The 25,517-nt window shown below is 51.0% G+C and overlaps 3 protein-coding genes across 6 annotated transcripts in view; 2 read left to right on the top strand and 1 right to left on the bottom strand.

Annotated features, from left to right (window-relative positions):
• LOC115619539 (nuclear factor of activated T-cells 5-like) overlaps window positions 1-13,273 on the top strand; it is a 70,133-nt gene extending 56,860 nt beyond the window's left edge. For 3 of the 4 annotated variants that reach the window (XM_030511975.1, XM_030511977.1, XM_030511979.1), the window contains 4 exons: window positions 832-980; window positions 1,515-3,951; window positions 5,038-5,284; window positions 6,180-13,273. In XM_030511975.1, coding sequence (XP_030367835.1) covers window positions 832-980; window positions 1,515-3,951; window positions 5,038-5,276 — 2,825 coding nt within the window. In that variant the 3' untranslated portion in view covers window positions 5,277-5,284; window positions 6,180-13,273. The remainder of the gene's footprint in view (window positions 1-831; window positions 981-1,514; window positions 3,952-5,037; window positions 5,285-6,179) is intronic. The other variant, XM_030511976.1, reaches the window with a different exon arrangement.
• A 979-nt stretch (window positions 13,274-14,252) lies between these two features.
• On the bottom strand, window positions 14,253-17,469 carry LOC115619543 (RNA-binding protein NOB1-like). Its single transcript, XM_030511988.1, has 9 exons — window positions 17,340-17,469; window positions 17,136-17,268; window positions 16,756-16,889; window positions 16,607-16,678; window positions 16,355-16,492; window positions 16,026-16,244; window positions 15,614-15,711; window positions 15,071-15,215; window positions 14,253-14,825 (listed from the first exon to the last, which is right to left on the bottom strand). Exons 1-9 carry the CDS (start codon window positions 17,400-17,402, stop codon window positions 14,556-14,558), a joined length of 1,272 nt encoding a protein of 423 aa, XP_030367848.1. The 5' UTR covers window positions 17,403-17,469; the 3' UTR covers window positions 14,253-14,555.
• Window positions 17,432-25,517, top strand: part of LOC115619715 (NEDD4-like E3 ubiquitin-protein ligase WWP2) — a 35,024-nt gene continuing 26,938 nt past the window's right edge. Inside the window, exons 1-4 of the mRNA XM_030512454.1 lie at window positions 17,432-17,532; window positions 20,419-20,502; window positions 21,180-21,327; window positions 21,647-21,765. Of these exons, the coding sequence (XP_030368314.1) occupies window positions 17,487-17,532; window positions 20,419-20,502; window positions 21,180-21,327; window positions 21,647-21,765 (397 nt within the window). The 5' untranslated portion in view covers window positions 17,432-17,486. The remainder of the gene's footprint in view (window positions 17,533-20,418; window positions 20,503-21,179; window positions 21,328-21,646; window positions 21,766-25,517) is intronic.

The following is a 25,517-nucleotide window of genomic DNA, read 5'->3' as shown; positions in this document are numbered from 1 at the left end:
AATGATAAATGTGGGGATCCAGTGGGATGCTTTATGTTGAAGATTAATCCTCTGATGTATTTACAAGTATGTATGGAACTATGGTTTTTACATGCTTTCCCCTTGGTTTGTTTTAAGCTCAATTTGAGCAGTATTTGAAATCAAGAAAGTTAATTTCATTTACAGCAAAGATCTCAGCTTATGTATTTTTTTTTTAATGTGGACCAAGAAAAATCAAAATTAAAAATAAAAAGATCTAATTCATTTTAAGAAGCCACCTTTCTACTTAAAAAAAAAAAAAACCTGAAAAAACTAGGCACTACAAAGGCAAAATTACAACTTGCTCTTGCTACAGAGCTGATACGCAGGTTTATCAAGGTTTGCTTGATTATTCCTTTAATAGATTAAAAATACAGTCTGAATGCTTTGAGCACTATGGTCACATGGTTATCTGAAAACAGATTTTTCAAAATAGAGAAGTTGTACAGTTAAAGTGCAGTAAAGTTTAGGATGTGATAATTCGTGGAAAGATGCCTTAAGCTTCTATGTTTGTAGTTCAAGCAGTTGGTAGATGGCTCTTCTTGGTCTAGAAATATACAAAATGGAAGAAAACCAAAATTATGACATTTTTGTTAGTCTTAAAAATAACCTTTGAAGGTTTTCTAGAGTTATTTGAAGTATTCAAGTGTTTGCAGTGATCTGTCTGTGTAGTAGCATCTTGTATGAGGATGAGAGCTCTTGTGGTAAGGCTGAAAAGTGAAATGGTGAGCAGGCCACCACTAGAAATCCACCCTCTGCATAGTGGATGCTAACATTCCATTGCCCTTCCTTTGTTTTCATGTGTGACTGCAGCAGTGAAAGCCACTGGTTGTAACCTGGAGAAGGTCAACATTCTTCCTAGTGCCTTGATAACTCCGCTTATGCCAAGCAGTATGATTAAGAATGAAGATGTGGCTCCAATGGAAGTAAGTGCAGAAAAAAGATCTCCCCCTGTCTTCAAGGTAAGTTTGATTATGATCTGAAGGCTGTAGCTTTAATAGTTATATCTACCCATCAGTCCAGGTTCTAATAGTGGAGAAGAGTAACACACAGGGAAAATGTCAAGTCTGAGACTGATGTGGGCAAAACATACAATCACCGAGCATGAAAAAATAATTATTTAATAATAAGTATCTACAATAATTTTCTCTGAAAGTAACTTGCCTTGTTTCAATCTCAATTCCAAGGTTGATTGGTTAGTGATACTATGATTTTTTTTTTTTTTTTGTCCTGTGACACAGAACTGGTAAATCACTGTAAGAATATTATTTTAATCACTTCCTATCTTTGCTTTCATTAAATTATATCTTGATTTCTTCCTTGAAGTAGCATTGCCGCTGCCTGTCATTTGCTTATTTGTTTGGTTATGAATGGAGAGATAGATACATAGCCATCAAATCTTCCATCTGATCTTTCATGAAGATCGTGATTGGTGGAAATTTTGTGAGCATAACCCAAGTAAGCGTACGAATTGCTTAATGTCTGGCTCTTTTCAGGCTTCAAGTGTCGTTGGACCAACTCAACAAACATTGGAAAACAGTATGTCCGGCATATCAACTTCTGCTTCCCACTTACCTTCTGAAAATGAAAACCAGCAACAAATACAGCCGAAGGTGTATAATCCAGACACACTAACTACTATCCAAACACAGGACATTTCCCAGCCTGGTAGCTTTTCAGCAGTCTCAACTCCAGGTCAGCTGCAGAACAGTGATGCATTATTGCAGCAAGCTGCACAGTTCCAAACAAGAGATGCCCAAGCCAGGGAAGTCTTGCAATCAGATGGCACAGTAGTCACTTTGTCACAGTTAACTGATGCATCACAACAACAACAGTCTACGCTCTCAGAACCAGCACAGGCATTGCAGCAACAGATTTCTTCAAGTATTTTCTCATCAGCAAGCGGCGTAAGTCAGTTACAGAACACTATCCAGCAACTGCAAGCTGGAAATTTTCCAACAAACACTGCCACTGGCAGCAATAGAAATGTTGACTTGGTGCAACAGGTGTTGGAAGCTCAACAGCAGTTATCTTCTGTTTTATTTTCTGGTTCAGACAGCAGTGAGGATGTTCAAGACCAGCTAAATGCTGATATCTTTCAGCAAGTTAGCCAGATACAAAATAGCGTAAATCCTGGTATATTTTCCTCATCAGACACAGCTGTCCATTCCAGACCAGAGAATCTTTTGCCTGGACGAGCTGAAAATGTTCACTCACAGCCTGAAAATGCATTGTCCAGTCAACAGCAACAACAACAGCAGCAGCAGCAGCAGGCGATGGAGACTTCTGCAGCAATGGTGATAGGAATCCAACAAAACATTTGCCAAGCTGCAACACAGATGCAGTCTGATTTGTTCTCCTCAACAACGTCGGGGAATGGAGCCCTGCAACAGTCACCTGTTTACCAGCAGGCTTCCCACATAATGAGTGGGTTATCAACAAGTGAAGACATGCAAATGCAGTGTGAATTGTTCTCTTCCTCTCCTGGTGTTTCTGGAAGTGAGACTTCTACCGCTGCTCAGCAGCAGGTCTCCAACAATGGACCTGCTATGTTTCAGACCTCAAATTCTGCAGATGGAGAAGAAGCTTCAGGACAGAATAAACAGATGCAAAGCACTGTATTTCAGACCATGGTTCAAATGCAGCATAGTGGAGAAAGTCAATCTCAAGTTAATCTCTTTTCATCTACTAAAAACATGATGGCTGTTCAGGCAAGTGGAACTCAACAACAAGGAGGCAGTCTGTTCCAACAGGGCGGAGAAATCATGTCTATTCAGTCAGGAAGCTTTATGCAGCAATCTCCACATTCACAAGCTCAGCTTTTTCACTCTCAGAATCCTATTGGTGATACTCAGAATATATCACAGGAAACACAAGGCTCTATTTTCCACAGTCCAAATTCCATTGTCCACAACCAGACCAGTACCAATTCCTCAGACCAACTGCAGCCCCCAATGTTCCACTCGCAGAACACCATGGGTGTATTGCAGAGCTCTTCAGTTCCTCAAGACCAGCAGTCTGCCAACATTTTCCTTTCCCAGAGTTCAATGAGCAATGCTGCAACTCAGGAAGAACAGATGTCATTCTTTACAAGCCCAAATTCCATTTCTCCTCTTCAGACAGCAACAAACACTGAACAGCAGAATTCTTTCCAGCAGCAGACACAGATATCTCATATCCAGAGTACTATGCTTCCCCAAGAACAGCCCCAGACTCAGCCTGCTCAGCAAGGTTTGTTTCAGTCTCAAGTGTCACTAGGCTCTATCCAGTCCAGTTCAATTCCTCAGAACCAGCAAGGAGCTATCTTCCAGCCTCAGCATTCAATAGTTGCTATTCAGAGTAGTCCTCCATCCCAAGAACAGCAGCAGCAGCAACAGCAGAATATGATGTTCAGTAATCAAAATGCAATGAGTACAATTGCTTCTCAAAAGCAGAACATGATTTTCAATCCAAATCAAAACCCGGTTACCAATCAGGAGCAGCAAGGCCAGTCCATTTTCCATCCACAGACTAACATGGCATCAATGAACCAGGAGCAGCAGCCCATGCAATTCCAGAGTCAGAGTACTGTGTCTTCTCTTCAAACTCCTGGATCCAGCCAGGCTGAAGCACAGCAGCCAGCCATCTTCCATAACTCACCCCAGATTCAGTTGGTTCAAGGATCACCAAGTTCTCAAGAGCAACAAGTCACCCTCTTCATCTCTTCAGCTTCCATGTCTGCCCTGCAGAATAGTATGAGCCAGCAAGAGCTGCAGCAGTCTCCTATGTATTCTTCTCAAAACAGCATGGCAGGAATGCAAGGAACTGCTTCTCCTCCACAGCAACAAGCTGCTTTATTCCACAACGCAGCAGGAGGTGCTATCAACCAGCTGCAGAATTCTCCTGCTTCATCTCAGCAAACATCAGGAATATTCCTGTTTGGCATTCAAAACAGTAAGTTTTGATGCAGTAACAGTAAGATGCCCGATTCTGAGTTTACAGTTTAGAGGAGCTACTCGTTGGTGTCTACAGGACAGTGATAACTTAATTCTGAGATATTTAAAAAGAATTTAAATATTCTGGAATAAGTAACATAGCGCCTCAATTGAGAATATACATACTCAACATGGTGCTCTGAATGTTGCTTAGCTTAAATACCTGTTGGTTGTTTTACACCTAGGATTAACATGTGACAAAACCATCTTAGAACTGTGTGTATATCTATATAGAAATAAGTATATCTATGATATATTCTAGAAATATTTTTAATATCACTATATGAATACTTACATAAAATACATGTACACACATGTTAAAGGGTTATGCCCTCTTAAGACAGCTTCACTAATCTTTTCTCTTGCTGTGTTATGTTTCCACAATTTACACAATGGCTTTCTGGAGAAGGCTCTGGGGAGACCTCAGAGCATCTCCTAGTGCCTAAAAAGGCTGACAAGAAACCTGGAGAGGGGCTTTGGCCAAGGGCCTGTAGGGACAGGACAAGGGGAATGGCTTTAACCTGCCAGAGGGGAGATTGAGATGAGCTCTGAGGCAGAAGCTCTTCCCTGTGAGGGTGCTGAGGCGCTGGCACAGACTTTTCCCAGAGAAGCTGTGGCTGCCCCATCCCTGGCAGTGTTCAAGGCCAGGTTGGACACAGGGGCTTGGAGCAACCTGCTCTAGTGGAAGGTGTCCCTGCCCGTGGCAGGGGCTTGGAGCTGGACGAGCTTTAAGATCCTTTCCAACACAAACCAGTCTATGATTCTACGATTCAGCACTTGTCTTCTGCTGTGTTTTGTTTTTCTTCTAGCTAAGTGTTCTCCTCTGGGGTGTTAATAGTGTTTGGTTATAATACAGCATCCATATATTTAATCCGTACACCTTGAACCACTGTTCACATCCTGAGGGAGTGGTGAGTAAGGGTGGCCATGTGAACAAAAGTGCACGTAACTTTCTGTACAGATCATATGTAAAGAAGTTGGCTGATTCACTGCATGTATTAACCCAATTTAAATGGTCCTTTGTTCTTCATTTACTGTTCAACAGACTGTGGCCAGCTGCTAACTTCTGGACCAGCGACGTTGCCTGATGAGTTGATGGCTATAAGTCAGCCAGGTCAGCCGCAGAGCGAGGGACAAGCAGCCGTGCCAACTCTTCTCTCCCAGCAGATGTCTGAGACATCTCCATTACCTTCAGCTATGGCAACCAACCAGAATATTGAGAAGATAGATGATCTGCTTGTGTCATTGCAAAACCAGGGGAACAATATGGCTGGCTCCTTTTAATTAGTCAAGTAAGTGGCATGTTTGGGTTTCTGGGCTCTTTGCTGCCACACAGACTTTTGTTCAGTGAGTCTTTACTTTGAAATATATCACCATGCCTTATGAAATACATCACCAGCTAAAATACCAGTTACACTGAATTAGGAATATAGTACTGGTAGCTAGAATGAGGAGTTACTTTAAAACAGTCGGAGGTCAGAATTTGTATGAAACAGGTGGTTGAGATTGGTTCTCATTGTTCAGTTGCTGTATGTTTTGTCATCTGCTGTTAGGGTGTAGTATTTTATTAGGAAGGAGAATAGATCACTGACAGCTTGGCAGATAAAAGTGTTATGGAATACAACCGTAGTTAAAAACTTAAGGCTTATTGAGTAAGTAACAACTCAAGTCTGTGCTATTCTGAAATTGCTGCCCGGGTTCCAGTAACATATGTGAAAACAAGTTTTGGTAGAACATGGCATCTATTGAGAGTGTGCGCAACATGCTGAGTCTTTGAGAAAACACCATCAGCTGTTACTAGGAAACATTCTGCTTTTAGAAGGTGCCTTTTTCAGAGAGGTGAAAGAGGCTTTGACTACAAATGAGTACCAAGAACCAGGAGGTCTGTGGCATATAGTATTGTCCACAGTGTGTAACTTGGCTTTAGTTAACTCTGTGGCTGTCCTAAATTCCCTGTAAATTTTGCTTAAGCAATACACTTCATTTGCTAATCTGAACTCTTTTGTATATGAAGTTATGAAGGAGAATTATGTGGAAGGAGAGTAATGCTACTCTGTGAAAGTGTGCTACATTCTGATAGTTTCATGTCTGCTGGTGAGCAACACGTTCAATATGAAGGAACTAAACTGAATTGAGGGGATGGCTTTTGTTATTTATTTTAACTTGCTTGCTTGTTTTTTCCTGCAGAAATTCTGTGAAGAAAAAAGTGATGATTTCCCAGATCCTCTCAGACCTTCCAGCTCTGGATTAGGCTGTGTGGAACTGATTGCTTCTGTCAAAGAGTGGCCCTCTTCTTTAAAGAGCACACACATGGCCAATTGCAACGTCTAGCACCTAAGGCTATGACCATAGTATTTGGGATTTGTAGTGCCAATAATGCTGAAAAGCTATGCTTTGTTTTACTAGGGCATGGGATTGTACTGTTACCAGATTCCTAAACCTCATTAATAGTGGGGTGCTCTTTGAATTTAAAGCATATCTAATCAGCTATTATTGCTGGTAGAAGGTAATACGTCACCACGTTTACTATTGTTTCCTCCTCTTCCTTCTTTACATCCCTCTTTTGACTAGAAAAGCTTGTGAAGCAGAAACATCAAATGCCTGTGCCATGAGCCACAACTCACAGCTGTCAATAAGTGAAGGGATCATGTTTTAGAGTTGAGTGGGAGAGCTAATACTGCAATTTGCTGATTGCAGTAGGCAGCAATGACAAATAGTGATAACTTTAATCAGCAAGCAGAGGATTGTTCGCTTCTGTAGATAGCCACAGGTGGGCGCTTCCCATCTGCAGATGTGATTAACGGTTCTCCATGTCTCTTTACATGTGGCTTGTACATGGGGCAAGGGTTTGGTGGCTCTAACAAAATGAAGAAATTAAGGGGATTTCAATTCAATTTTTCTTTTAAAATCTTATCCTCTAAAATACCTTCTAAAGAAGATTCTGCCTGGCTGAGGAAGGAAGTCTGTGTCTCTTGACTGGATGGGTTCGAACTCTGTAAAGCTGCGTTAACCATTCTCAAACCAGCCTTCTCCCTTCAATTCTTCTCATGGTTTTCCTTCTCTCTTCCTCAGTTTCATATTGTGTTTTAAAAAAAGACATAAATATCCTAATGGCTTTAAATATCAGAAGTAACTTTTAGGAATCCGTGGCATTAAATTGCTTAGTCAGTGGAAGTTTTGACAAGTAATCAAGGATTAAGGAGAGAGGAAGCAATTTCTCCACCACCTTCTAAATGCAGGAACCCCCCTTAACCAGGCATTTTTCCAGCTGTTATTGATGTAAATCTTCAGCTTGACTTTACTCCAAGTAGGGGGCAAATTACTTCATTTTTAAGCATTCTGGAAAATTTCACTTCATCCTGAGCTGTTGCATCTTTGTAGCATATTGAGCTCACTGCAGTTTTGAGGTTGGTTTGTTTTTTTTTTCACCTACCAACAGTCCCCCAAGTCTAGTTTCTAGATTGTCATGTTTCAATTTAAAACGAGAAAGAAAACATCGACGAATGTTACAGAATGTAAAAACAACCCACTCCAGACCATGCAGTTGTATTGTGAGGCATGTGCATTTTTTGGGTGCTCCAACTATCTGAACAGTTTTGTGAATTTTCACTACAGCCTCATTCAGATCTTTGTTTCTTCTTCTGCACGTAGAAAGCTGTTGCTGCCTTTAGAGCCAGACAGCTGTCATGTATGGCGATTATGCCTTGGTAGAGTGTAGTTGGTATCATGTCATTTTACATTTTTGTTATTTTGAATAACAAAGACTAGTCTGTAAATGGTTTTTTAAGTTCCTCTAGTCTGTTTACTGTGTGTTTTTTCCCTTAACTTGTGTGCTTAGTTGAGCCGTGTAGAGTTTTTGTTTGTTTAATGGATTTTCCCGTTTGTCAGTCTGTCCTACCGTTCACTTTCTCTTTCTGTCTCTCTCTTTCTCTCTCTCATTGAGAGGCATTGAATTACGTTTTCAGTAGTAAGGCTTCTTGCCGATATGAAGGGAACTTTTCAGAAAGAGACCTGCTCTGGGTCATTTAATTTTGAATACAGTTTTCAATCGTTCAAGTTTTGGATGGTTTATATCTAATGTGTGTTTCATTTTTTTGGAAAGCTATATTTTGTATTTAGGAAATGGTATACTATTTTGCTATTTGTACTGAGTGAGTACATTGGCATAAATATAAAAATTTATATATATACATATATATAAAATATTCTTTTTGCCACACATTTTTGTGGTAAATTTGTGAGTTTGTCTGATGTTCTACCACAACGTGGCGTCTGATAACAGTGGGGTGGGGTGGGGTTTGTTATGTCTTTATTGAGTATTTAAGTACTTTTTGCAACATAAACAACTTGTTCATCTCTCGCCATTCCATCAGGCAGTTTATTGTTCCAACTGGCTATGAGAAGCTTCCCTGTGTGTTCTGATGTGTCCGTCACTCAGCAATACAGTCTAGCAAGGAAACCTGTAGGCATTTAGGCATATATAAAGTAACAGGGTTTCATTCAGGATGAGCCATTCAGCTTTTGTCCACGATCATTGTCTATTTAATATTTTTATTATTAGTGCCTCTGTGTTTTAACTCTTAATTTATGATTATGCTAATATGTTTAAAATTTTAATCATGATAAATACAATTCCCTGCTTCCTAATGTCCACTGCTGCTTTAACCCTGAACCATACCTTTTCTTTCTGTGATTTATTTTTTATCTCCTGCTAAGACAAGATATTAACAATCTCTTTATGGTTCATGACATGAAAGCAGCAATCTAAATGCTATATGAGGCTATGTAGAAGACTGAGAATTATGGACCGAAGCAACTTCCAGATGCTTGTGGAAGTCGATAGCCAGTTATTTGAAAATGAACTTGTGGCTTTTGCAGGATCACAGTCCCAGGACAAGCTGCTGGGTGTTGTCCAGAGCCTTCATACACAGAAGAAGTAACAGGAATGATAAATTCACTTGTGTGCTGCTTCAGTTTGTTCTGTTGTTCCAAAGGGGTGTATCCTTACGTGGAAGTGTGGTTGGTCAGTGCCAAGTCACCAGGGACCAATTCTCCATTTAACAAGATGGGTGTCCAAAAGAGAACTTCATACCAAGACTGCTACAGCTCCAGGGGAAGGGTATGTCTGAATTGTGTGCGTGTTTTGGGTCGCTCGTGAAGAGAAGAGAAAAAAAATGTAAAATAATAAAAAAGGGCTGTGCTATCACGTTTTTCACTTCTGGATAACACCTTTTCTTGTGTTAAATTTATCGTGTTCATTTTAGGTCAATGTTTAAATGTACAACACTTGGAACATGTGATTTGGTTACAAAAAGTATTTGTCTTCTGAATGAAGAGATTGCTCAGTGGTTGATCAGTGCTTGCAGACAGCTGTTACAGAGGATAAACAGAGGTTTGATAAGCCAGTTAAAAGAGCTTAAAGACGGGCTGCAGGATTTCATGGCAGAAAGACCCAAGAAGAGTGTGAGCCACATCTGTATTTTATCAGTCCTGAACATTTACTTTTGGCATTTAAGCAGTTGGTATTGATAATTGGAGCTTACTCTGATTTTTTTCTTTTATTTTAATCCCATCCCTGTATTTACTACTCTGCATGCTCACTCTGGATTGCCTGGGATCTGTGAGTAGATGGATTCTCAGTAGTTGCCTGCAGAGGTGAGGCGGTGGCATCATGTCTAGTCCATTTTGGGTGAGAAAGAAGATACTGAGATATTAGTCTCTATAAATTTGAAGTTCTCGATGCCATTACTCTAAAGGGGAAGTTACTGTCATATCCGCAAAGCAGCAATAAAGTGTCGAAGATACTACTGGGTGAAAATGGAAAACTGTAGAGCTGCATTGCTGGGATGGGTTTTAAGTGTCTTGGTTTTTTCGGCTGCCTTGAGCTCACTTCTGAAAGAACCAAGAAGTCTAAACCTCCGTGTTCAGTGTGGGCAGTACTCTTGAGCATGTGCCTCTAACTCACCCATGGTCCGCTCTGCGCAGCGTCTGTGGGGTGTTGGGTTCACAGAACACCCATTTGTTGGCACAGGTTAAAATCTGGGGAGAATTAACCTGCTAGCTGCCAGTCATGACTGCTGCATGCATTCTCTTGGCTGCTTATACACTGGGTATATGTGTGTATATATGTATAAAAATTGTATGAATAGCACATAATACACAGTTGTCAGCATCTCCTCTGGCAGGAAGTTATTGGATCTTTGTGCTTAATTAGCAAGTCCACGTTTTGTTATTAATTGCCTCCTCACTGTCTGATCTTTCAGCAGTTATTCAAGCCAAATGTTTTTTTATTATTTTAATATAAAAGTAGTTCCAGAAATTATTTCAGGCTTGCTGATTCAAAGTGGATGTTTAATCACCAATCATTTCATTATGATTACTTCTAATTACTGATAGCGTGGTTACTTCCTGTATAGTTTTAAAGTAGAATAAAGCATGAGCAGTTCAGCATTTGTCACTTTGGCAGGTTTTTTAACTGGAAAAACTGAGAGTCTGGGCAGCTGTATCAGTGGACATTCCCCTAATTTAGATAAGTTGATTTATTTGTATTTATTTACTTTTTAAGCTTCTATTGTGATTTTGGTTTAGGATATCGTTTCTAAATAGAAAACTTGTCTGAACGGATTTTCTATTACCTTTCCAGAGTCTTCAGAAAGAATACTAATCAAGTCAGAAGCTTGCATTTGTCTTAAAACCTAGTTTAAATCATTATTTGAGGAAGAGGAAAGATGATTTATTAAAAAGCAAAATCCAAAAGTTGTTGCTGGACTAAAAAAGCTGCACGTGGTTTCCCCTAAGGGTATGTTCATTAAGAGGAAAGAGTTTGCCTGTCAGTGTTTGGCTCTCTACAGTGCTTCTGTGCAGCAAACTGGGGCTGCTTTTTCAGGGTAATTCCACGAAAGGAGTACGAGGGATTACAGGCAGCGACAGAGGCAAGAACAAGGAGAATGAATTGCTTTGCATGCTCTGAGCTATGAGGTGTGTGTGGAAGTTGAGAAGAACTATTGATCACTGGTGACTTTTCATTAGTGCAGTGTTTATTTTCAAGGAATAGGTGTTTGTTGTGTTCTGGAGGACTGGTGACAGTTCCAGTCTTTTAGCAGCTAAAAGGAAACAAGCACTGAGATGCTTTCTTTGGCTGGGGGATTTGTTTCAATTTGGAGCAGTCTTTTGAGATAGATTGTGAGCTGTTGAAATGGGATAAAGAAACTTGCAGCAGCAGATGAACTCTGGTAGAAGTGTACTTGTAAAGTTCTTTAATGGAGTTTGGGGCTCTGAGGGGTCACGCAGGAGGGAGCAGCTTTTCCTTTCTTACAGTCTGTATAAGTATGTAAATAGGCAATGCCTGTATATTCTAGGATTATATATATGTATATAGAGGAATCATATCTATTATACACAAATGATAAGTAGGCACATGCATAGAATACTGTTATATTTACATTTTTATAAACCTGAAATAATACTACTTTTCCTTAGTATGAGGTCATTTACCAAGGGTTTTGTAGTTATTCATTAATAGTTGTCTGAACACTTGAGTACCGTACATGTGGTGCTGTTGGTAGCATTGCTCTGCTTGTGAACGTCACTGATAGCTGTGGGTTGGAAACAGCTGTACACTTTTGTACTTTTATATGTTTTTATTCATAGTTTCAGCTGTGGGGTAGCGAAGCACTCGAACTGACAGCCCTGGGCAGAGCTGCTGCTGGATGGGCTCTGGAGATGCGGCGGCAGCATGGGCTGTCTGCATCCGTGTGCTCCCCTGCCAGCTTTCCATGGGTTACTCCTGATTTGGGGACCTTTTCCCGTTCTCAGTCTCCTGCAGCTCGTGCAGGTAGGGAATGGTGGTGGCCGTGTTGCTCCGGAGGAGCTGGGCTGAGGCCAGCAGCTCTCTGCTGGTGGGTTATAGTTGTTGCAGAGCAAAGAATCAGGCTGCAGCTCAGCTGGGTTGTGTTTGGATCGAGAAGGTTAAGCTTATTCTGTCACTCCTCTCTCTTATCATAGAGACAGGCATGTTTACTTTCTTTAATCTGACATTTTACTGCAACAGTCCATATCTACAAAACTCCTTGGAAGCTGGTGAGAGCTCTCCTTGGTTTTCAGGCATGAGGGACCCTGTACGCTGATCTCTTACTTAGATTGTGTGAGGAGCTAAACTTTCTCAAAGAAATCCAGATTGTCGTGTCACTGGTGTGTATTTTATTCACCAGGACTCTTGATGACGAATCAGGTGCAGTTTGACAGGAGGTTGATCACTGAACATTGTTGTCCTGGTACAGGCTCTATCCAAGCAACTCTGCCAAACTGAATGCAAATGCCCTGATTTCCTCTCTTTGAGCCATCATTTTGCAGGTCTCATCTCTGCTGTTCCAGAGATCTGTAATTTTTGCTGTTACAGTTCATGAAATTGCCTCACAATATTCAAGTGTTTTGGGGGTGAGGAACCCCAGGATTCCTCTGCTTGCTGTGGGACACTCACCGACACTCTGCTTGGTTCAGACTCCAAACCTCCACCACCCAGCAGCACTGTGAAATACTCCAGTTGTGTTTGTTTGCTCCAGGACTCAGATGAGTCAAGGGCCCTGTGTTGGGATCGTGTAGATGTCCATGACTTCGCTGTGGTCCCTGGAGCTGCCCCTCTGAGCTGGGGCTGGTCTGATCCGAGTGTCCCTTGTTCAGGAGTGTGGCTGTTGCAGAGGTTGGGATAACAGTGCTCGGGGGAAGCTCCCTTTTGGAAGGATAGAGAGCAGTGCCTCGGGGTGTTGCAGAACTGTGCACACATTCCCATGTCCTGCTTAGTAGACCACAGTATTCCTGAAGCCTTTTTATTGCGGACGTGATTTGAACTACTTACGTTTGAGCTCATTATTAAGGAGTAAGCTCCAACAAACCTTGAGAGCAGAGCTTTCTACCTCTGTCACTAGCTGCATCTTGGAGTGGCTTTACCCACCTTTCTGCCATGCTTTCCTGGGGCACCGGTCAACTGCTGAGCTGCCTCTTCCACTGTCCTGCAATGTGAAAGTAGCACCAGATATTCCTTTGTGCATTTCTGTGTATATGGCTTTCGTAGTTGGGGGTTTTCCAAGCACTGATACCCAGTGTTTTCAGTTTGTTCTACGAGGGGATATTTTATTTGCATCTATGTTTTTAGCTATCCTGTGATAACTTGTTGAATATTAAAAAACAAAAATATTTTGCTTCTATTGGGACATTTGTATACTCGCAACTATATTTCTGTAAACAGCTGCAGTCAAGAATAAAACAATGAAAGTTTTCATTTTGCAGTGTAAAGTCTTGTTGTGGTTTTTTACAAGAGCATCTCCTGACTGCTGGGAGAAAATGCTGTTCTTCAGTATGGAATGGACTGCCTTGGAACCAATGGAGCTGGGTCAGGAAGTACTGAGATGACAAGAGCCCGTGCCAGCCAAGTGTCCCACTGGAGCTGCTGCATGAGAAAAGGCACCATGTCACACCTGCGTTTCTTCTTCACTTTGTGGCATTGAGTCCAAAGTAAGCTTTGTGGTGCGCTGCCCCAACCCCAGCCTGCAAATGACAGAGCATTCCAGGGAATTTGTTTCAGTCAGTCCGAAGCAGAGTTCCATCTGTGAGGGACCTGGCCATGGTGCAGAGGGTCCCTGGGATGGTCCAGGGCTCCTCCACCTGAGGGAGGTGATGCCAGAAATCCTGGGCCAAGGTGATGGGAGTTACTCCCTTCATCTGCACCTTTGGTGTATTTATGCTCACGTGCTAGAAATACCCCAGGGTTGCTGAGGCTCAGTGTGCGTCCCCTTCCTGCTGCCCCCCTGCAGGAACGGTTGCCTCCATCGGGACTGTAGGGGCCAGCAGCCAGTGTTGATCAGGTGGTGAACTACAACAGGGGTAAGAAACAACTGCAGTTACCTCCAGAGCTGGGCAGAATGATCTACTGTGAAGGATTTAAGCAGATTTATCCAAAAGGCTTTACCCAGCCTGTACCACTGCCCCAGTGCCTCCCCCTTCAAACCTGCACCCACTGCCAGGGTCAGATGTGCCTGTGCCACAGCAGGGTAGATGCAACCCACTGCCACTGGCATCTGCCCTTCTGGAGCTGCTGACCCTACTGCAGGCACTCATTACCCACTGCCCGTGTTAGTGCCAGGGGACAGAAGAAAACACCCCGAGAAACCCTCCCAGCCTCCTCTTCCTCTCGAGGCTCACAGAAAGGCACAGGCCAGCCTCTGAGCCCAGCCAGGCAGACACAGACACAAAACTGAACCACGGTGCTGTGGGTTTTGGCCATTTATTAGCAACACAGCCATGGCCTGGGGTGCGCAGGGGACCGAGCAAGGAGGCCACTACCTTGCCCGGCCCCCATGTTCTGGCAGGCTATCCAGCTCCGAGCTTCTCCAGCAACCGTCATCCCCTGATCACGGCTGCTCATTGGTGATCAGAGGAACATGGAAGCAAAGGCCCAGCCCCTGCCTGGGGCAGCTGCCCCTTCCCAAAGCCACCAGCAGCAACATGCAACACCCAGGAGGATGATCCTTCCCTCGCAGCAGCGGCTGCAGGGACCCCTCCGGCCCTTCACCGCCTCTTCACAAACTTCTTGGTGACGGCGTTGGGGTTGAGGCGCCGCCTGCCCGCGCCCAGCGCCGCGTCCCGGATCTGCAGGTTGGCCGCGCGGCTGTACACGTCGTTCTCGGCGAAGGGCGAGGCCCCGGCGATGTAGTCGGGGTCGAAGACGTTGGTTTTCTGCCTGGCCTTGCGGGACAGGCGCTGCTGTGGGAAGGGCTGGTCGGCCACCAGGTGAGGGTTGTTGGCGTGCTTCCCCCCTCGCGGCGCTGGCAGCGGGTACTGCAAGGGAGAAGCAGTTTTAAAATCACTTCAGGGGCAGCTTGACCCCTTCAGGGACTCGAAGGTGACTACAGGCCTCTAGAGAAGAGCTGAGCAAATGAAGCTCAAAAGCCACGGAGCCAAGTCTAACATCTGGAGGATGATCACGGCTTCACTTTGATTCCCATCAGCTGTTTCCCTCCAAAACCCCAGCCACAGGCCAGGCTCTTGTCCCAGCACCCAGCATGTGATGTACAGACACTCACCCTGAGCCCTCGGGGGTTCAGCACCTTGGGGTTGCGGGAGAAGTGCATGTGGAGGCTCCCATCATCACTGACACTCACTGCGACCTTCTTCAGGGTCTTGTTACCGCAGTGGGGACAGAAAACCTTAGTCATGTCCGAAGTGGTCCTGCAAGACACGGACGGGGCGGTTTAGTGCTCCCCAGCCCGTGGAATACAGGATCATCCACCCAGCCCTGACAAGCTGTAGCGACAGGACAAGGGGTGATAGGTTTAAACTTAAACAGGTGAAGTTCAGGTTAGATATAAGGAAGGAATCCTCTACTGAGAGGGTGGCAAGGCCCTGGCACAGGGTGCCCAGAGAAGCTGTGGCTGCCCCATCCCTGGCAGTGTTCAAGGCCAGGTTGGACACAGGGGCTTGGAACAACCTGCTCTAGTGGGAGGTGTCCCTGCCCGGGGCAGGGGGCTGGAACTGGATGATCTCAAGGTCCTTTCCAACCTTACCCATTCTATGAGTCCATGATTCTAAGCACTGTGCTGAGGGCAGCTCTGCGCATCCACACTCACCTGAAGCAGCCGTGGCAGCGCAGGATGTAGCTCCTGGCCTGTCGGATCAACATGCCATTTACTGCCAGCACGTGGAGGCCCATCTGCAGCAGCACGTTCTGCAACAAGCAGGGAGAAACCAGGACGCCGTGAGCTGGAACTGCCTGGAGCTTTCACCAGGATCTGCCAGCCCAAGCAAGAGAGCGGCCAACGGGAGCGACGCCAACAGGCTTTGTACAGGGGCCTCTGCCACAGAGAGAACGGGCTGGTTTTCAGGTAAAAGAGGCTGTCACAAAGCTGTGCTCAACCCATCCGGGAGCTCCTCTGTCTCCGTGTGCTGGTTTAACCAGCCCAGAGGTTTGAGTAGTCTCAGAATCCACCCCAAGTGCCTGAGGCTGGAGTCGTCCCGCACAAGAAAGTGACCAGCACCCACCTGCATCGCAAAGTCTGTGGTGACGCAGCCGACCTGGATGCCATCAGGAGCAGTATCACAGTGCCCCGTGTCCTGCTGGACCTGCTTGAGGTTGCTGGGTGTTATCCAGCCCTCATCGTCGCTCTCCTCCTCGTCCTCCTCTTCATCAGCACTGGCATCATGCTCAGAGCTCTGGCGCTCCTCAGTGGTCTCTGGGCTAATGGAGATGGCTTGAGCGTTCTGGGGTGGAGGAGACATTCAGTGATGGCACACACAGTGAAGGAGGTGGGAAAAGCCAGCCAGACACCAGGGTGGCACGGCCAGCAAGGAGAGGAGGTACTGGGTCTCACCAGCAGCTCCTGCAGCTCCTCCTCGATGTTGGGCAGGGGCGCTCGCCAGTACAGGAAGGAGCTGAACTGGTCGCTCTCAGATGGGGCTGTGCTCCCTGCCGGACTTGGCTGGTGCTGGCCCTTCCCGGGGTGCTTGTGCTGTGCGGGGACACAGGACAGGGAGTCCCTTGCCCGCTGCTGCCCGGGGGCTCTCCAGGGCTGTACCCCCATCCCCAGCACCTTACCCTGGAGCACCACGGCCCCGTCCCTTACCTTGGAGGGCAGGTGGAAGCCGGCGAGGTGTATGGGGGCCTCAGGGTGTCGCAGGGTGGAGCTCAGCCGCACCTGGGGAGGGAGCAGGGGGTCGGGGGAGTGCTCCGAGGATGGGGCCACATCCCTGGGGAGGGGGGACACGGACCCACCTTGTCCTGGGGCTCCCAGCGGAGGGAGCCGGGGCCGTGGGTCTCAGCGTGCAGCTGGCAGGTGAGGGCGAGAACCTGCAGGTCAGCGGCTGAGAGGCTGGGGTAGTCCCCGGTCTTCTTGGAGAATTCGGTCACTGCGAGAGGGAAGGGAAGGAAAAGGGGAAAGGAAACATAAGGAGAAAGGAAACCAAAGGGAAAGAGAAAAAACAGAGAGAAAAGAAAAGAGAAGGGAGAGGGTACGGGAAAGAGAAGGAAAAGGGAAGGGGAAGGGAAAGGAAAGGGAAGGGAAAAGAGGGAGCACGGGGAAGGAGAGCAGCGGCCGGAGCGGGGCGCAGTGCCTGCCGCGCGCTGCCCGCGCCGGGGGCTCCGCGGGCACTCACCGAGGCGCAGCAGCTCGGGCGGCGGGCGGCGCAGGCGCAGCTCGCAGGGCAGCGCGGCCAGGCGGCGGCGCGCGGGGCGGTCGCGGATCTCGGCCAGCACCTCGGGCACGGTGTACAGCGCGTGCGCCACGTCCTGCGGGCGGCGCCGTCAGCGCGGGACGGGACCGGAACCCCCCGGAACCCCCTCCCGGCCCCCCCCGGTACCTGCAGCGGGGCCGCGCTCAGGAACGCGCCGGTGTCGGCCACGACGTGCGCCACGCGCGCCATGCCCGCCGCACGCCGGAAACGGCAGCGTCCGCCACCCGCGTGACCGCTTCCGGGCGGCGCGGTCAGGTGACCGGCTGGTGTCATATGACGGTGGACACTGGAGCCGGAAGCAGGAGTGGAGCGGGCGCTGGTAACTCGGGCGGCGGGACCGGGACCGGGCGGGGCTTCTTGCACGGGCCGGCCCCGCTCCGGCGCTCCCGCCCAGCGGCGAGGGCCTGGCGGGGCGCCCCGGGAGCCGCTCGGCTGCGGGCGCTGCTCCGGTACCGGCGAGGCGAGGCCCGGCCCGGGGCGGCGCGCCCCGTGGGGAGGGTTCCCCCGGCCGCCGCCTGCTCTTCGCGGTGCCCCCGGGCGGCGGGCGAGGACAGCGGAGGTTGGCTTCGGCCGGTGCGCGCTGCCCCTTCCCGCACTGTCCGGCGGCCGGTTGTGTGTGGGGAGAACCTGCTCCGGGGCAGGACCCGACGGGGTCCCGGGGCTGCCGCCGCCGCTCTGCGGCCCCGCGGACAGACCGTGCGTTCGCGGGGAGGCGCGGGGCTGCCCGCTGCCCCGGGAGGCGAAGCCGGGCGCCGGCAGCGGGAACCCAGGCAGGGGCAGCCGCGGAGGGGCAGTTCTGGCTTTCGAAAGGGGGAAACCTGCGGGCGAGAGGGCACCGGGCGGCTCGGGAAGGGTGGGAGCAGGGAGCGGGGTGTGCGGGAGAGGGGAAGGGCTGCTCAGAGTGGGAAACCGCGCCTGGGGATCGGCCCTGAGCACAGAGGGGTCCTCTGGAGGTTGAGAGGTGTTTAATGTGATCAGGGGCATCAAAGCAAGTGTCAGAGAAACGATGTAGAACCGGGAAAACAAAAAATGGGAAGAGCCAAGGTTTACAAGAAGAAAGGATAGACCCAGCACGAGTGGGACAGGTCTCTGTCGGTGTCTTATGTGGAAGGGTGCGGTGAGGAAAGCGGTGGCTGATTCCTGGGGCCTCGCATGTCACGGGATGCTCGGGCTGCTTTGTGGGGCTGTCACGGTGGTCCCTGCTGTGGGGCCTTGGCCCTTACCGCGACACCCGAGGTGCAGGTCGCTAATGGTGGTGTGAGAGAGGCCCCGAAGGACGCGTTTTCTGTCGGTCAGCCCTGGGGCCTGCTCACAGGCTGGTGCAGGAGGTGCTGCTCAGGAGGGGCACCTGTGCCTGGCTGTGTTCTGTGGGTCTTCTTAATGGCACTAATGAAGTAAGTGGTGATGTGCAGCTGGGGAGTCACAGCAAACGTGAGGAGTAACAATAACCTAAGGGAAGGTTGGGGTGATCTGCGGGCTGGGATAATTGGAGTAGGAGTAGCTGTAGTAAGAGCAAGTGCAATTAGTCTCATGTCGGATCTCGCTCCATAAGTCAGCTGTCCCCGCTGGTGAGCATGTGTCGGTGAGCATCCTGCCACCTCCTGCCCCGAGACACGGGCCATTGTGGCACCAGCTGGGGTTTTCCAGGCAGAGCTGGGGATTGTTCCAGGCAGTGGCTGGCTCTGGGCTGAGCGTGGGGTGCTGGGCAGGTTTGCTGTGCTGGGTGGCGAGATCAGGTTGTGTGGGGCTGGCATGGAGAAGGGGCTGGCGAATGGAAACCCTCATTCATGAGAGGGGATTAAGTAAAGATCCTGGCTTTGGGATGGAGCTTGGTGTGGGGAGAGAGCAGGGATGATAGAAAGGACGGAGCTGGTAGAGGCTGGAATGTTGGAGATGCTCTTATCTCCTTTCCTTATTTTCCTCCCACTGTCAGGCTGGCAACTGTTCCAGCTGAGGCTAGGTAGGAGAGATGACTTTGGCCTTGGTGGCTGTGGGGGAAGCTCAGAATTGAGCCTGAGACCTTGTCACTGCCCCTGACAACGGGATTGAGGATCCTCTTTGCTCCTGCCCAGGGGTGGACAGCAAATGCTCTCATGTGCCCTGCTGTGTCGGGGGCTTGTGCAGACAGGGACCCTCTGCTCCGTGACCCTGATACCCGCCACAGGCGCATCCTCTCCAGCTCCTCTGCCTGGGAAGTGCAGGGAGGAGGAGTGCTGCCCGCAGGCTCAGGAGGACGGGGTGAGTCAGTAGCTGCCCCTGTGGTCCTGGACTGAGCACCTCGTGCTTCTGCGTGATATGTGACCTCCTCCTTCTGCTCCGTGGTCAGTCGTTTTGGCCTCGCCTCTTGTTCTACCGGGTGCTGCAGCCTGTGTCCCTCCTGCCTGCTCCCTGTCCCGGTGGGTGGCTCCAGGGGGGAGCTGCAGCCGAAGGGGCAGGGGGAAGTGCTGTGCCTGTGGTGACAGTGGCGTGGCACCGGAGAGCGAGGAAGTGCTGGGTGCTTGAGGAAGTGGAGGTCTGGGCTTGTAGCCTCCCCTGCAGCGTGATCCTTCCCTGTGTTCAGAGCAGCTGCGGTCCCCGTCCCCTCCACAGTGTGTTAGAGTAGCTGGGACTGATTTTCCCGTGGGATTTTGCTGCCAGGAAGAGACCCGGGCTGTCCTTGAGGATGTGGCTGCTTCCCCATGCTGTGACTGGACCTTCCTCTATTCTGCTGGTGCCACTGCATTGTCCTTCCTGAGAGATCCCCTGCGTGGTGGCCACACAGGCTGCTCCTGAGCTGGTGCTGCTGCTCAGCAGCACGGAGCAGAGTGTCAGACAGTGTGTCTTTGGAGCTCTTCATGCTGGCTGTGATCAGCAGCGATCTTTGGGTCGGGGTGAGCTGCAGCCACCCAAACGAGGTGTCCAGCGGGCTGAGCACTGCCCGGCTTGGCTCGGATCTCCTCAGGCCGTGGCAGTGCGGTTGGGCAGGGGTTTGTCTCCCTGGGGCGCAGCATTGCCACTGCCTCTGGTGCAGGGCTGATTATCAGCAGTGAGAGGGAACCTGTGTTCACCAGGTGTGTGCCTGTTCACTGCCGAGCCTCCCCACCAAGGGGGTCGCTTGCAGTAATGTCTGGGCTACATTTGGGCTCCGATGGGACTCCAGCGCAGCCCCGGCTTCCTCCGCGCAGTGGGAGTGGTGCTGAGGGCTCTCTTCTCTCTCTGCTTCCAGACGGGGGTGATGCCATGGCCGCTGCGAGCTCCAGCAGGGCCAGGGCTGGGCCGCCCTGCGAGAAGTACCAGCTCTCTGTGAAAGGTGGGTCCTGCTGCCCCGCCGAGGTGGGGCCGGAGCCCCGTGGTGGGGAACCTGGATTTGGGTGCTTCTGCTCTGGGTGCGTGCTCCAGGGTGGGAAACGTTCCAGGGGGGAGCCGGGGATGGGGCACACGGACACCCGGGGGAGCGGGGCGGCCCTCGGCTGGGCTCTGCTGCTTCCGCCCCGCGGCTGCCGCTGGGACGCGGCTCCATGGCCCTGCCAGGGCTCCCGTGGCCGCGAGGTGGCTCCCGACGCCTGGAGCTGCGGCCCTGGCTCAGCCCCACAGCCCCCGTGCGGGCACCGCTGGCGGCAGCTGAACCTCACCTGGTGGGTGCCTCTACCCAGCGGCTCCGCAGAGCCCCCTCGTCCCTACCTTGCCCCCAAGCTCTGGGGTAGGGCAGTGTGGGGACCGTGGCACTCCTGCAGCCTTTGGTTGTGGGTCTGAGCTGTGGGTGTAGCTGGGGACAGGCAGTGATCAAGGGCTGGTGATGGGAGCACCCGGATCCAACCATTGCTGCTGTCGGGAGAATCGCTTCCTGCTCCCCCTCTCCCAAAAGCAGTTTGAGTGCAGTGAGTTGTGGCACCCCGAGCTCGCAGAGACAGGGAGTGTGTGTGCGGGGGGGCTGGGGACAGGGTCTCCCGTGTGGCTGCCTGACCCTCTGCCTGTCCCCCTGCCCAGTGGTGTCCCTGAGGCCCAAAGCAAACAGCCGCCCATCGCGGATGACCTGCTATGTGGAGGTGACAGGCGACGGGCTGCCCAGTGAGACCAAGAAGACTGGGAAGCAGATTGGGAGCTCTGAGGTGCTGTGGAACGAGATCCTCATCCTGTAAGTCCTTGCGAGCCCCTGGTGCGGGGCTGGTGCTAAGGCTGGCCCCATGTTCCCTGTAACCCTCTGCGTGTCCTCTGTGCTGTCTGGTGTAACCCTCTGTGCTATCAGCTGGGGACACTCGGATGTCAGAGATCTTTGCCCCCAGATGAGGACGCTGCCAGGGGCAGCCAGGCTGGGAGGGCAGCTGGGCGCAGGGGGGTGTCTCCCATCACCCTATGTCCTCACCTGCCTCCCTCTGCTCCCTGGGTTTGGCCTGGCACTGCCCCCTCCCCGAGCATGGAGCAGGGTTGATGACCCCCTTATCTGGTCTCTGCAGGAACGTCACAGCTCAGAGCCACTTGGACCTGAAGGTGTGGAGCTGCCATACCCTGAGGAACGAGCTCCTGGGCACGGCCTCCGTCAGCCTCAGCAACCTGCTGAAGAACGGTGGGAAACGTACGTATGAGCTGGACCCCGGCCTCTGCCCTGCCTGGGGTCCTGCCCCTCGCCTGCTCGGAGGTGTGTGCTGGGGAGGAAAGGTGGTGGCTGCAGCGGCTCCCGGGCAGTCCCTGCCCCGGGAGGGAACAAGGCACCATTGTGCACCTTGTCAGGGCCGGGGGGCCGGGGTGTGACGGAAGCCATACCTCCTCCGTTAGCCAGGGTGCTGCAGCCTGCACGGAAACACAAACCCCGCAGCTATTTGCTGCCATTTGTGGTCTCCAGAGCGTGGCTCGTGACAGCAGCTACAGCATAAAGGCAGCCATTCAGGGCTTGCGCTGCGCAAGCGGCTGAGCAGGGCTGGAAAAGGCTCACTCTGTCTTTTCCAAGCACAGCTCTGCTGCTTGCGAGACACAGACCTGGTACTGAGCGGGGAGAGGGGCCTCCTGTGCCCTGAGGGCATATGGGGCTGGTTGAGACTCTCACCCCAAAGGGTTGGAGTGAGCTGGCACTCACCCTTGGTACTGTGGCACTATGTAACTGCGAGGGTGTCCCCTGTGTGGACAGGCTGTGCCCCTGGGTGGCACCTTGTCTTGCTGGGGCAGTGAAGGCCCCATGGGGAGCTGTGCTGCTGCCGCCACCGCCATCACCTCGCAAAGCCAGTGAGGTTCTGAATGTGCTCCCTGGGTAGTTGCAGGGCTGGGCTGCCTGTTGCTTGGGCTGTTCCTGTCAGGCGGTCTGCAGGGGGGTCTCTGCCCCAGGGCACCCTCCCCTGCAGCTTTTTCTTCCCGAGGTGTGCAAATGCCATGCCAGGCTCCTGGAGCCGCTGCTGCTCCCGCCCTACCTGCCTGCTCCTCTGCAGGGGCACAATCGGCTCTTTCATTAGCGGGCCTCCCAGGGGGCTGTGTGGAAAATGAATGGAAAAGGCAACTGGCTGTTGTAGCTTTTCTGTTAACATCCACCAGAAAAAACGTGTCAGATTTTTCCTTGACACCGAGGGCTGGGAGGGAGGATTCTTAAAGCTGCAGAGCCTGCCCTGCCCTGCCGGGAAGGTGCTGCTGCGGGGCTGGGGGCAGCTGGCACTGCTGTGGTCAGCCGTGTGCTCTTGTCTGCCCATCCTGCCTAGCCTGGAGCCTGCTCCCTCCTCTCCTCTGCAGAGTTGCTGCTTGACCTTTGCTGCAGCTCTCACTGCACCAGAGACTGCTGCTGGTCCCCCAGTGGTCCCATGGGAGCCTGCGTCCCTGGGAGACCCCTTCCTTGAGAAGGCTCCTCGCCTGCAGCCTGGGGAAGTGGCCAGGTCACACAAGGGAGTGCAAAGAGCATTTGGGATTTCAAGCCATCCCAAGTCGGACACTTAGTGTTTTGCTGCAGCCCACAACCCTCTGCCTGGGGAAGGCAGTGAAATGCATGTGGACACTGCTGCTGGTGGGGCCTGGCCATTCTCTCCCCCGTTCTCTCCCCTCCTGCATGCTCAGCAGAAGTGTGCAGTCCCCAAGGCTGCTCCTGCTGGGCAGCAGACATGCTTTCTAGCTTAGATGAGTTTGTAATGGTTTTGGTGAGGTTTTCTGTAAGTTACTGAGAAGTGAGCGTAGCTTTGGCCTTTGGTTTATGTTCCCGTAGTTGTTCTACTTGGTGCAGAAGACTTGTTCTGGTTGATCTGCTTTTGAACAGGGGTGGTGTTCTCGCTGCTGGTGACGTCCGTGGCAGAGCATGCAGGGCTCCTGCCTGCCAGGAAGATGCTGGAGCTCCTCTGTTCTTTCCTTCTGTTGGCCCTCTTGCCAAGCACGCCTCACTTCAGGTGGAAGAGTCTCAGCTCTGAGGCTCGGAGCCTGGAAAAAGAGCTTAGTGACGAGCCTGGTCAGGCCTGAGCTCCCAGGAAGATTGGGAGAGCCTGTTGGAGCCAACAGTCTGAACTGTTGGACCAAAGCTCCTGCTCCGCGTGGGTCCAACCTTGCTTTTCAGTGCTTCCCAATGCCTTGGCAGTGCCTCCAGGGCCTCTCCTCTGGCAGGCAGCACCCTCCTGCTTTCAAAGGGGATTGTTGGGGAGAGATGGACAAGAATGGGATCAATTACAGCAATCGAGCTGGAGCCTTCCACGGCACTGAGCTGCTCCCAGGCTCCGGTAAAACAGCCAATCCCCCTGCCCCGGCCCCCGAGCCCTGCCTGCTGCAGGGGCGCGTCTGTGTCCCGGGCTCCGGGAGCTCCTCGCCTGCGCCTCCCCAGGAGCTGGCCTCGCACCATGGTCTGTGTGGAGCCTGATACTGGGCCTTGCTGGTTTCTGCTGGTCCCACCGTGTGCCCAGCAGCGCGTGTCTGAGCCGAGCTGCCGCTCGCAAATGACAGCGCTCGCTTCTGTTGCTTGCTGCTCGGGTTGTGAGTTCCACCAAGAGGCTCCTGTTTCTGGAGTGGCACCACGTGCCAGGGCTTTACAGACCCTGCACAGCCTTTTCCTTCCCTGCTGCTGTGCCCCAGGCAGAGCTGCTGGAGCCGGGCCTTGTGGGACCCTCCAGGAAGCCAGCAGCGACCCCCAAACCTCTGGAAAGCTACAGCTTTTCCCCCTGTCATGGATGTGATGTCAAGGGAGCTCTGCTGCCTGCCCCAGCAGCAGAGGCTGTCAGCAAGGCTGACAAAGGCTCAGACCAGCCGATGTGACTGTTCAGCGAGGTGGCTCTGTAGTGGCTGGGCCATGCTCTCATGGGACAGGTAATCCACGCCAGGAAGTCACGGTGAGGGCTGGACTGTGCCTAACCTGCGTCACCTTCTGGGTGTCATGTCCCGAGTGTCCTGCAGAGCTGATGGGACCGTGACCACCAGCACTGTCCCCATGTCCTGGCCATCTCCTTGGATGGGAGCCTGCCTTCTGTGCCCAAGCCAGCGTGTCAGCAGGGTCCACAGGCTCCGGTCCAGCTGTACCCTGTCACGGCTGGTTTTGTAGACAACCAGCCATACAGGGTCAGAGCCAGTGGGCTTCTGACCAGGCCTTCTCCTCCCATCTTGTCCTCCCTCCCAGGCCTGTGATGGTTCAGAGGAATGAAGCAGAAGTCTGAGGTTCTCCTGGTTATACCTGGAGATAAATGGAGCGGGACACAGTTGTCTCTAAGCTGCTTGTGGCCGAGACTGAGCCAGCAGCATGAGCAAAGCTTTCCACTGCCTGAGGGGACTTATATTTTACCCAGGACACTAAACATTATCTCTTCCCCTAGACTCTGGGTTCCTCCTTGGTTTAGGGATGGCTGTGGATGTCCAGCTTTCCCCCTGCTTCTTCCTAGGGAGCCTGTAGCAGCAGCACGGTAGGTATGCACAGAGGTTAAGGAAGGAGCACCAGGGTGGTGGGTGCTGCCCACCCACCAGCCCTGAGCTCTGGATAGCATGGGGGACCCTGAGACCCCAGGCAAGCCAGGGTGACTTGATGCTCCTACTGATGTATTTGCTGCCCTGCCTTTTCTGTCTGGTGCCAGGGTGCTTTTGGGGCATGGTTCTGGCTCTGGGATTTGATTCTTCTGTGGATTGATGAGGGCACAAGTAGCTTGGTGTTTTTTGGGTAGCCCAGAGGATCTGCTTATCTTCTGGCCGCATAAGCAGCAGTCCCGGCTGCTCTGGAGGGGTGATGGTGGGTACAGATTTGATTGCGTGGAGCTGTTTGAGCGGAGACTGGGCTTTGCAAACAGTGGAGCTGTGCAGAGAGGGTTTGGGAGCTGCGAGGGTGGGAAGCGCTGTCTGTCTGTCTGGAAATCGTCCTGGCTGCGTCCTCACCCCACCCAGGGAAGCGGC

The sequence above is a fragment of the Strigops habroptila genome, chromosome Z, assembly GCF_004027225.2.
Source record: "Strigops habroptila isolate Jane chromosome Z, bStrHab1.2.pri, whole genome shotgun sequence".
Taxonomy (NCBI): Eukaryota; Metazoa; Chordata; class Aves; order Psittaciformes; family Psittacidae; genus Strigops; species Strigops habroptila.
This window is presented reverse-complemented; position numbering and strand designations above follow the sequence as displayed.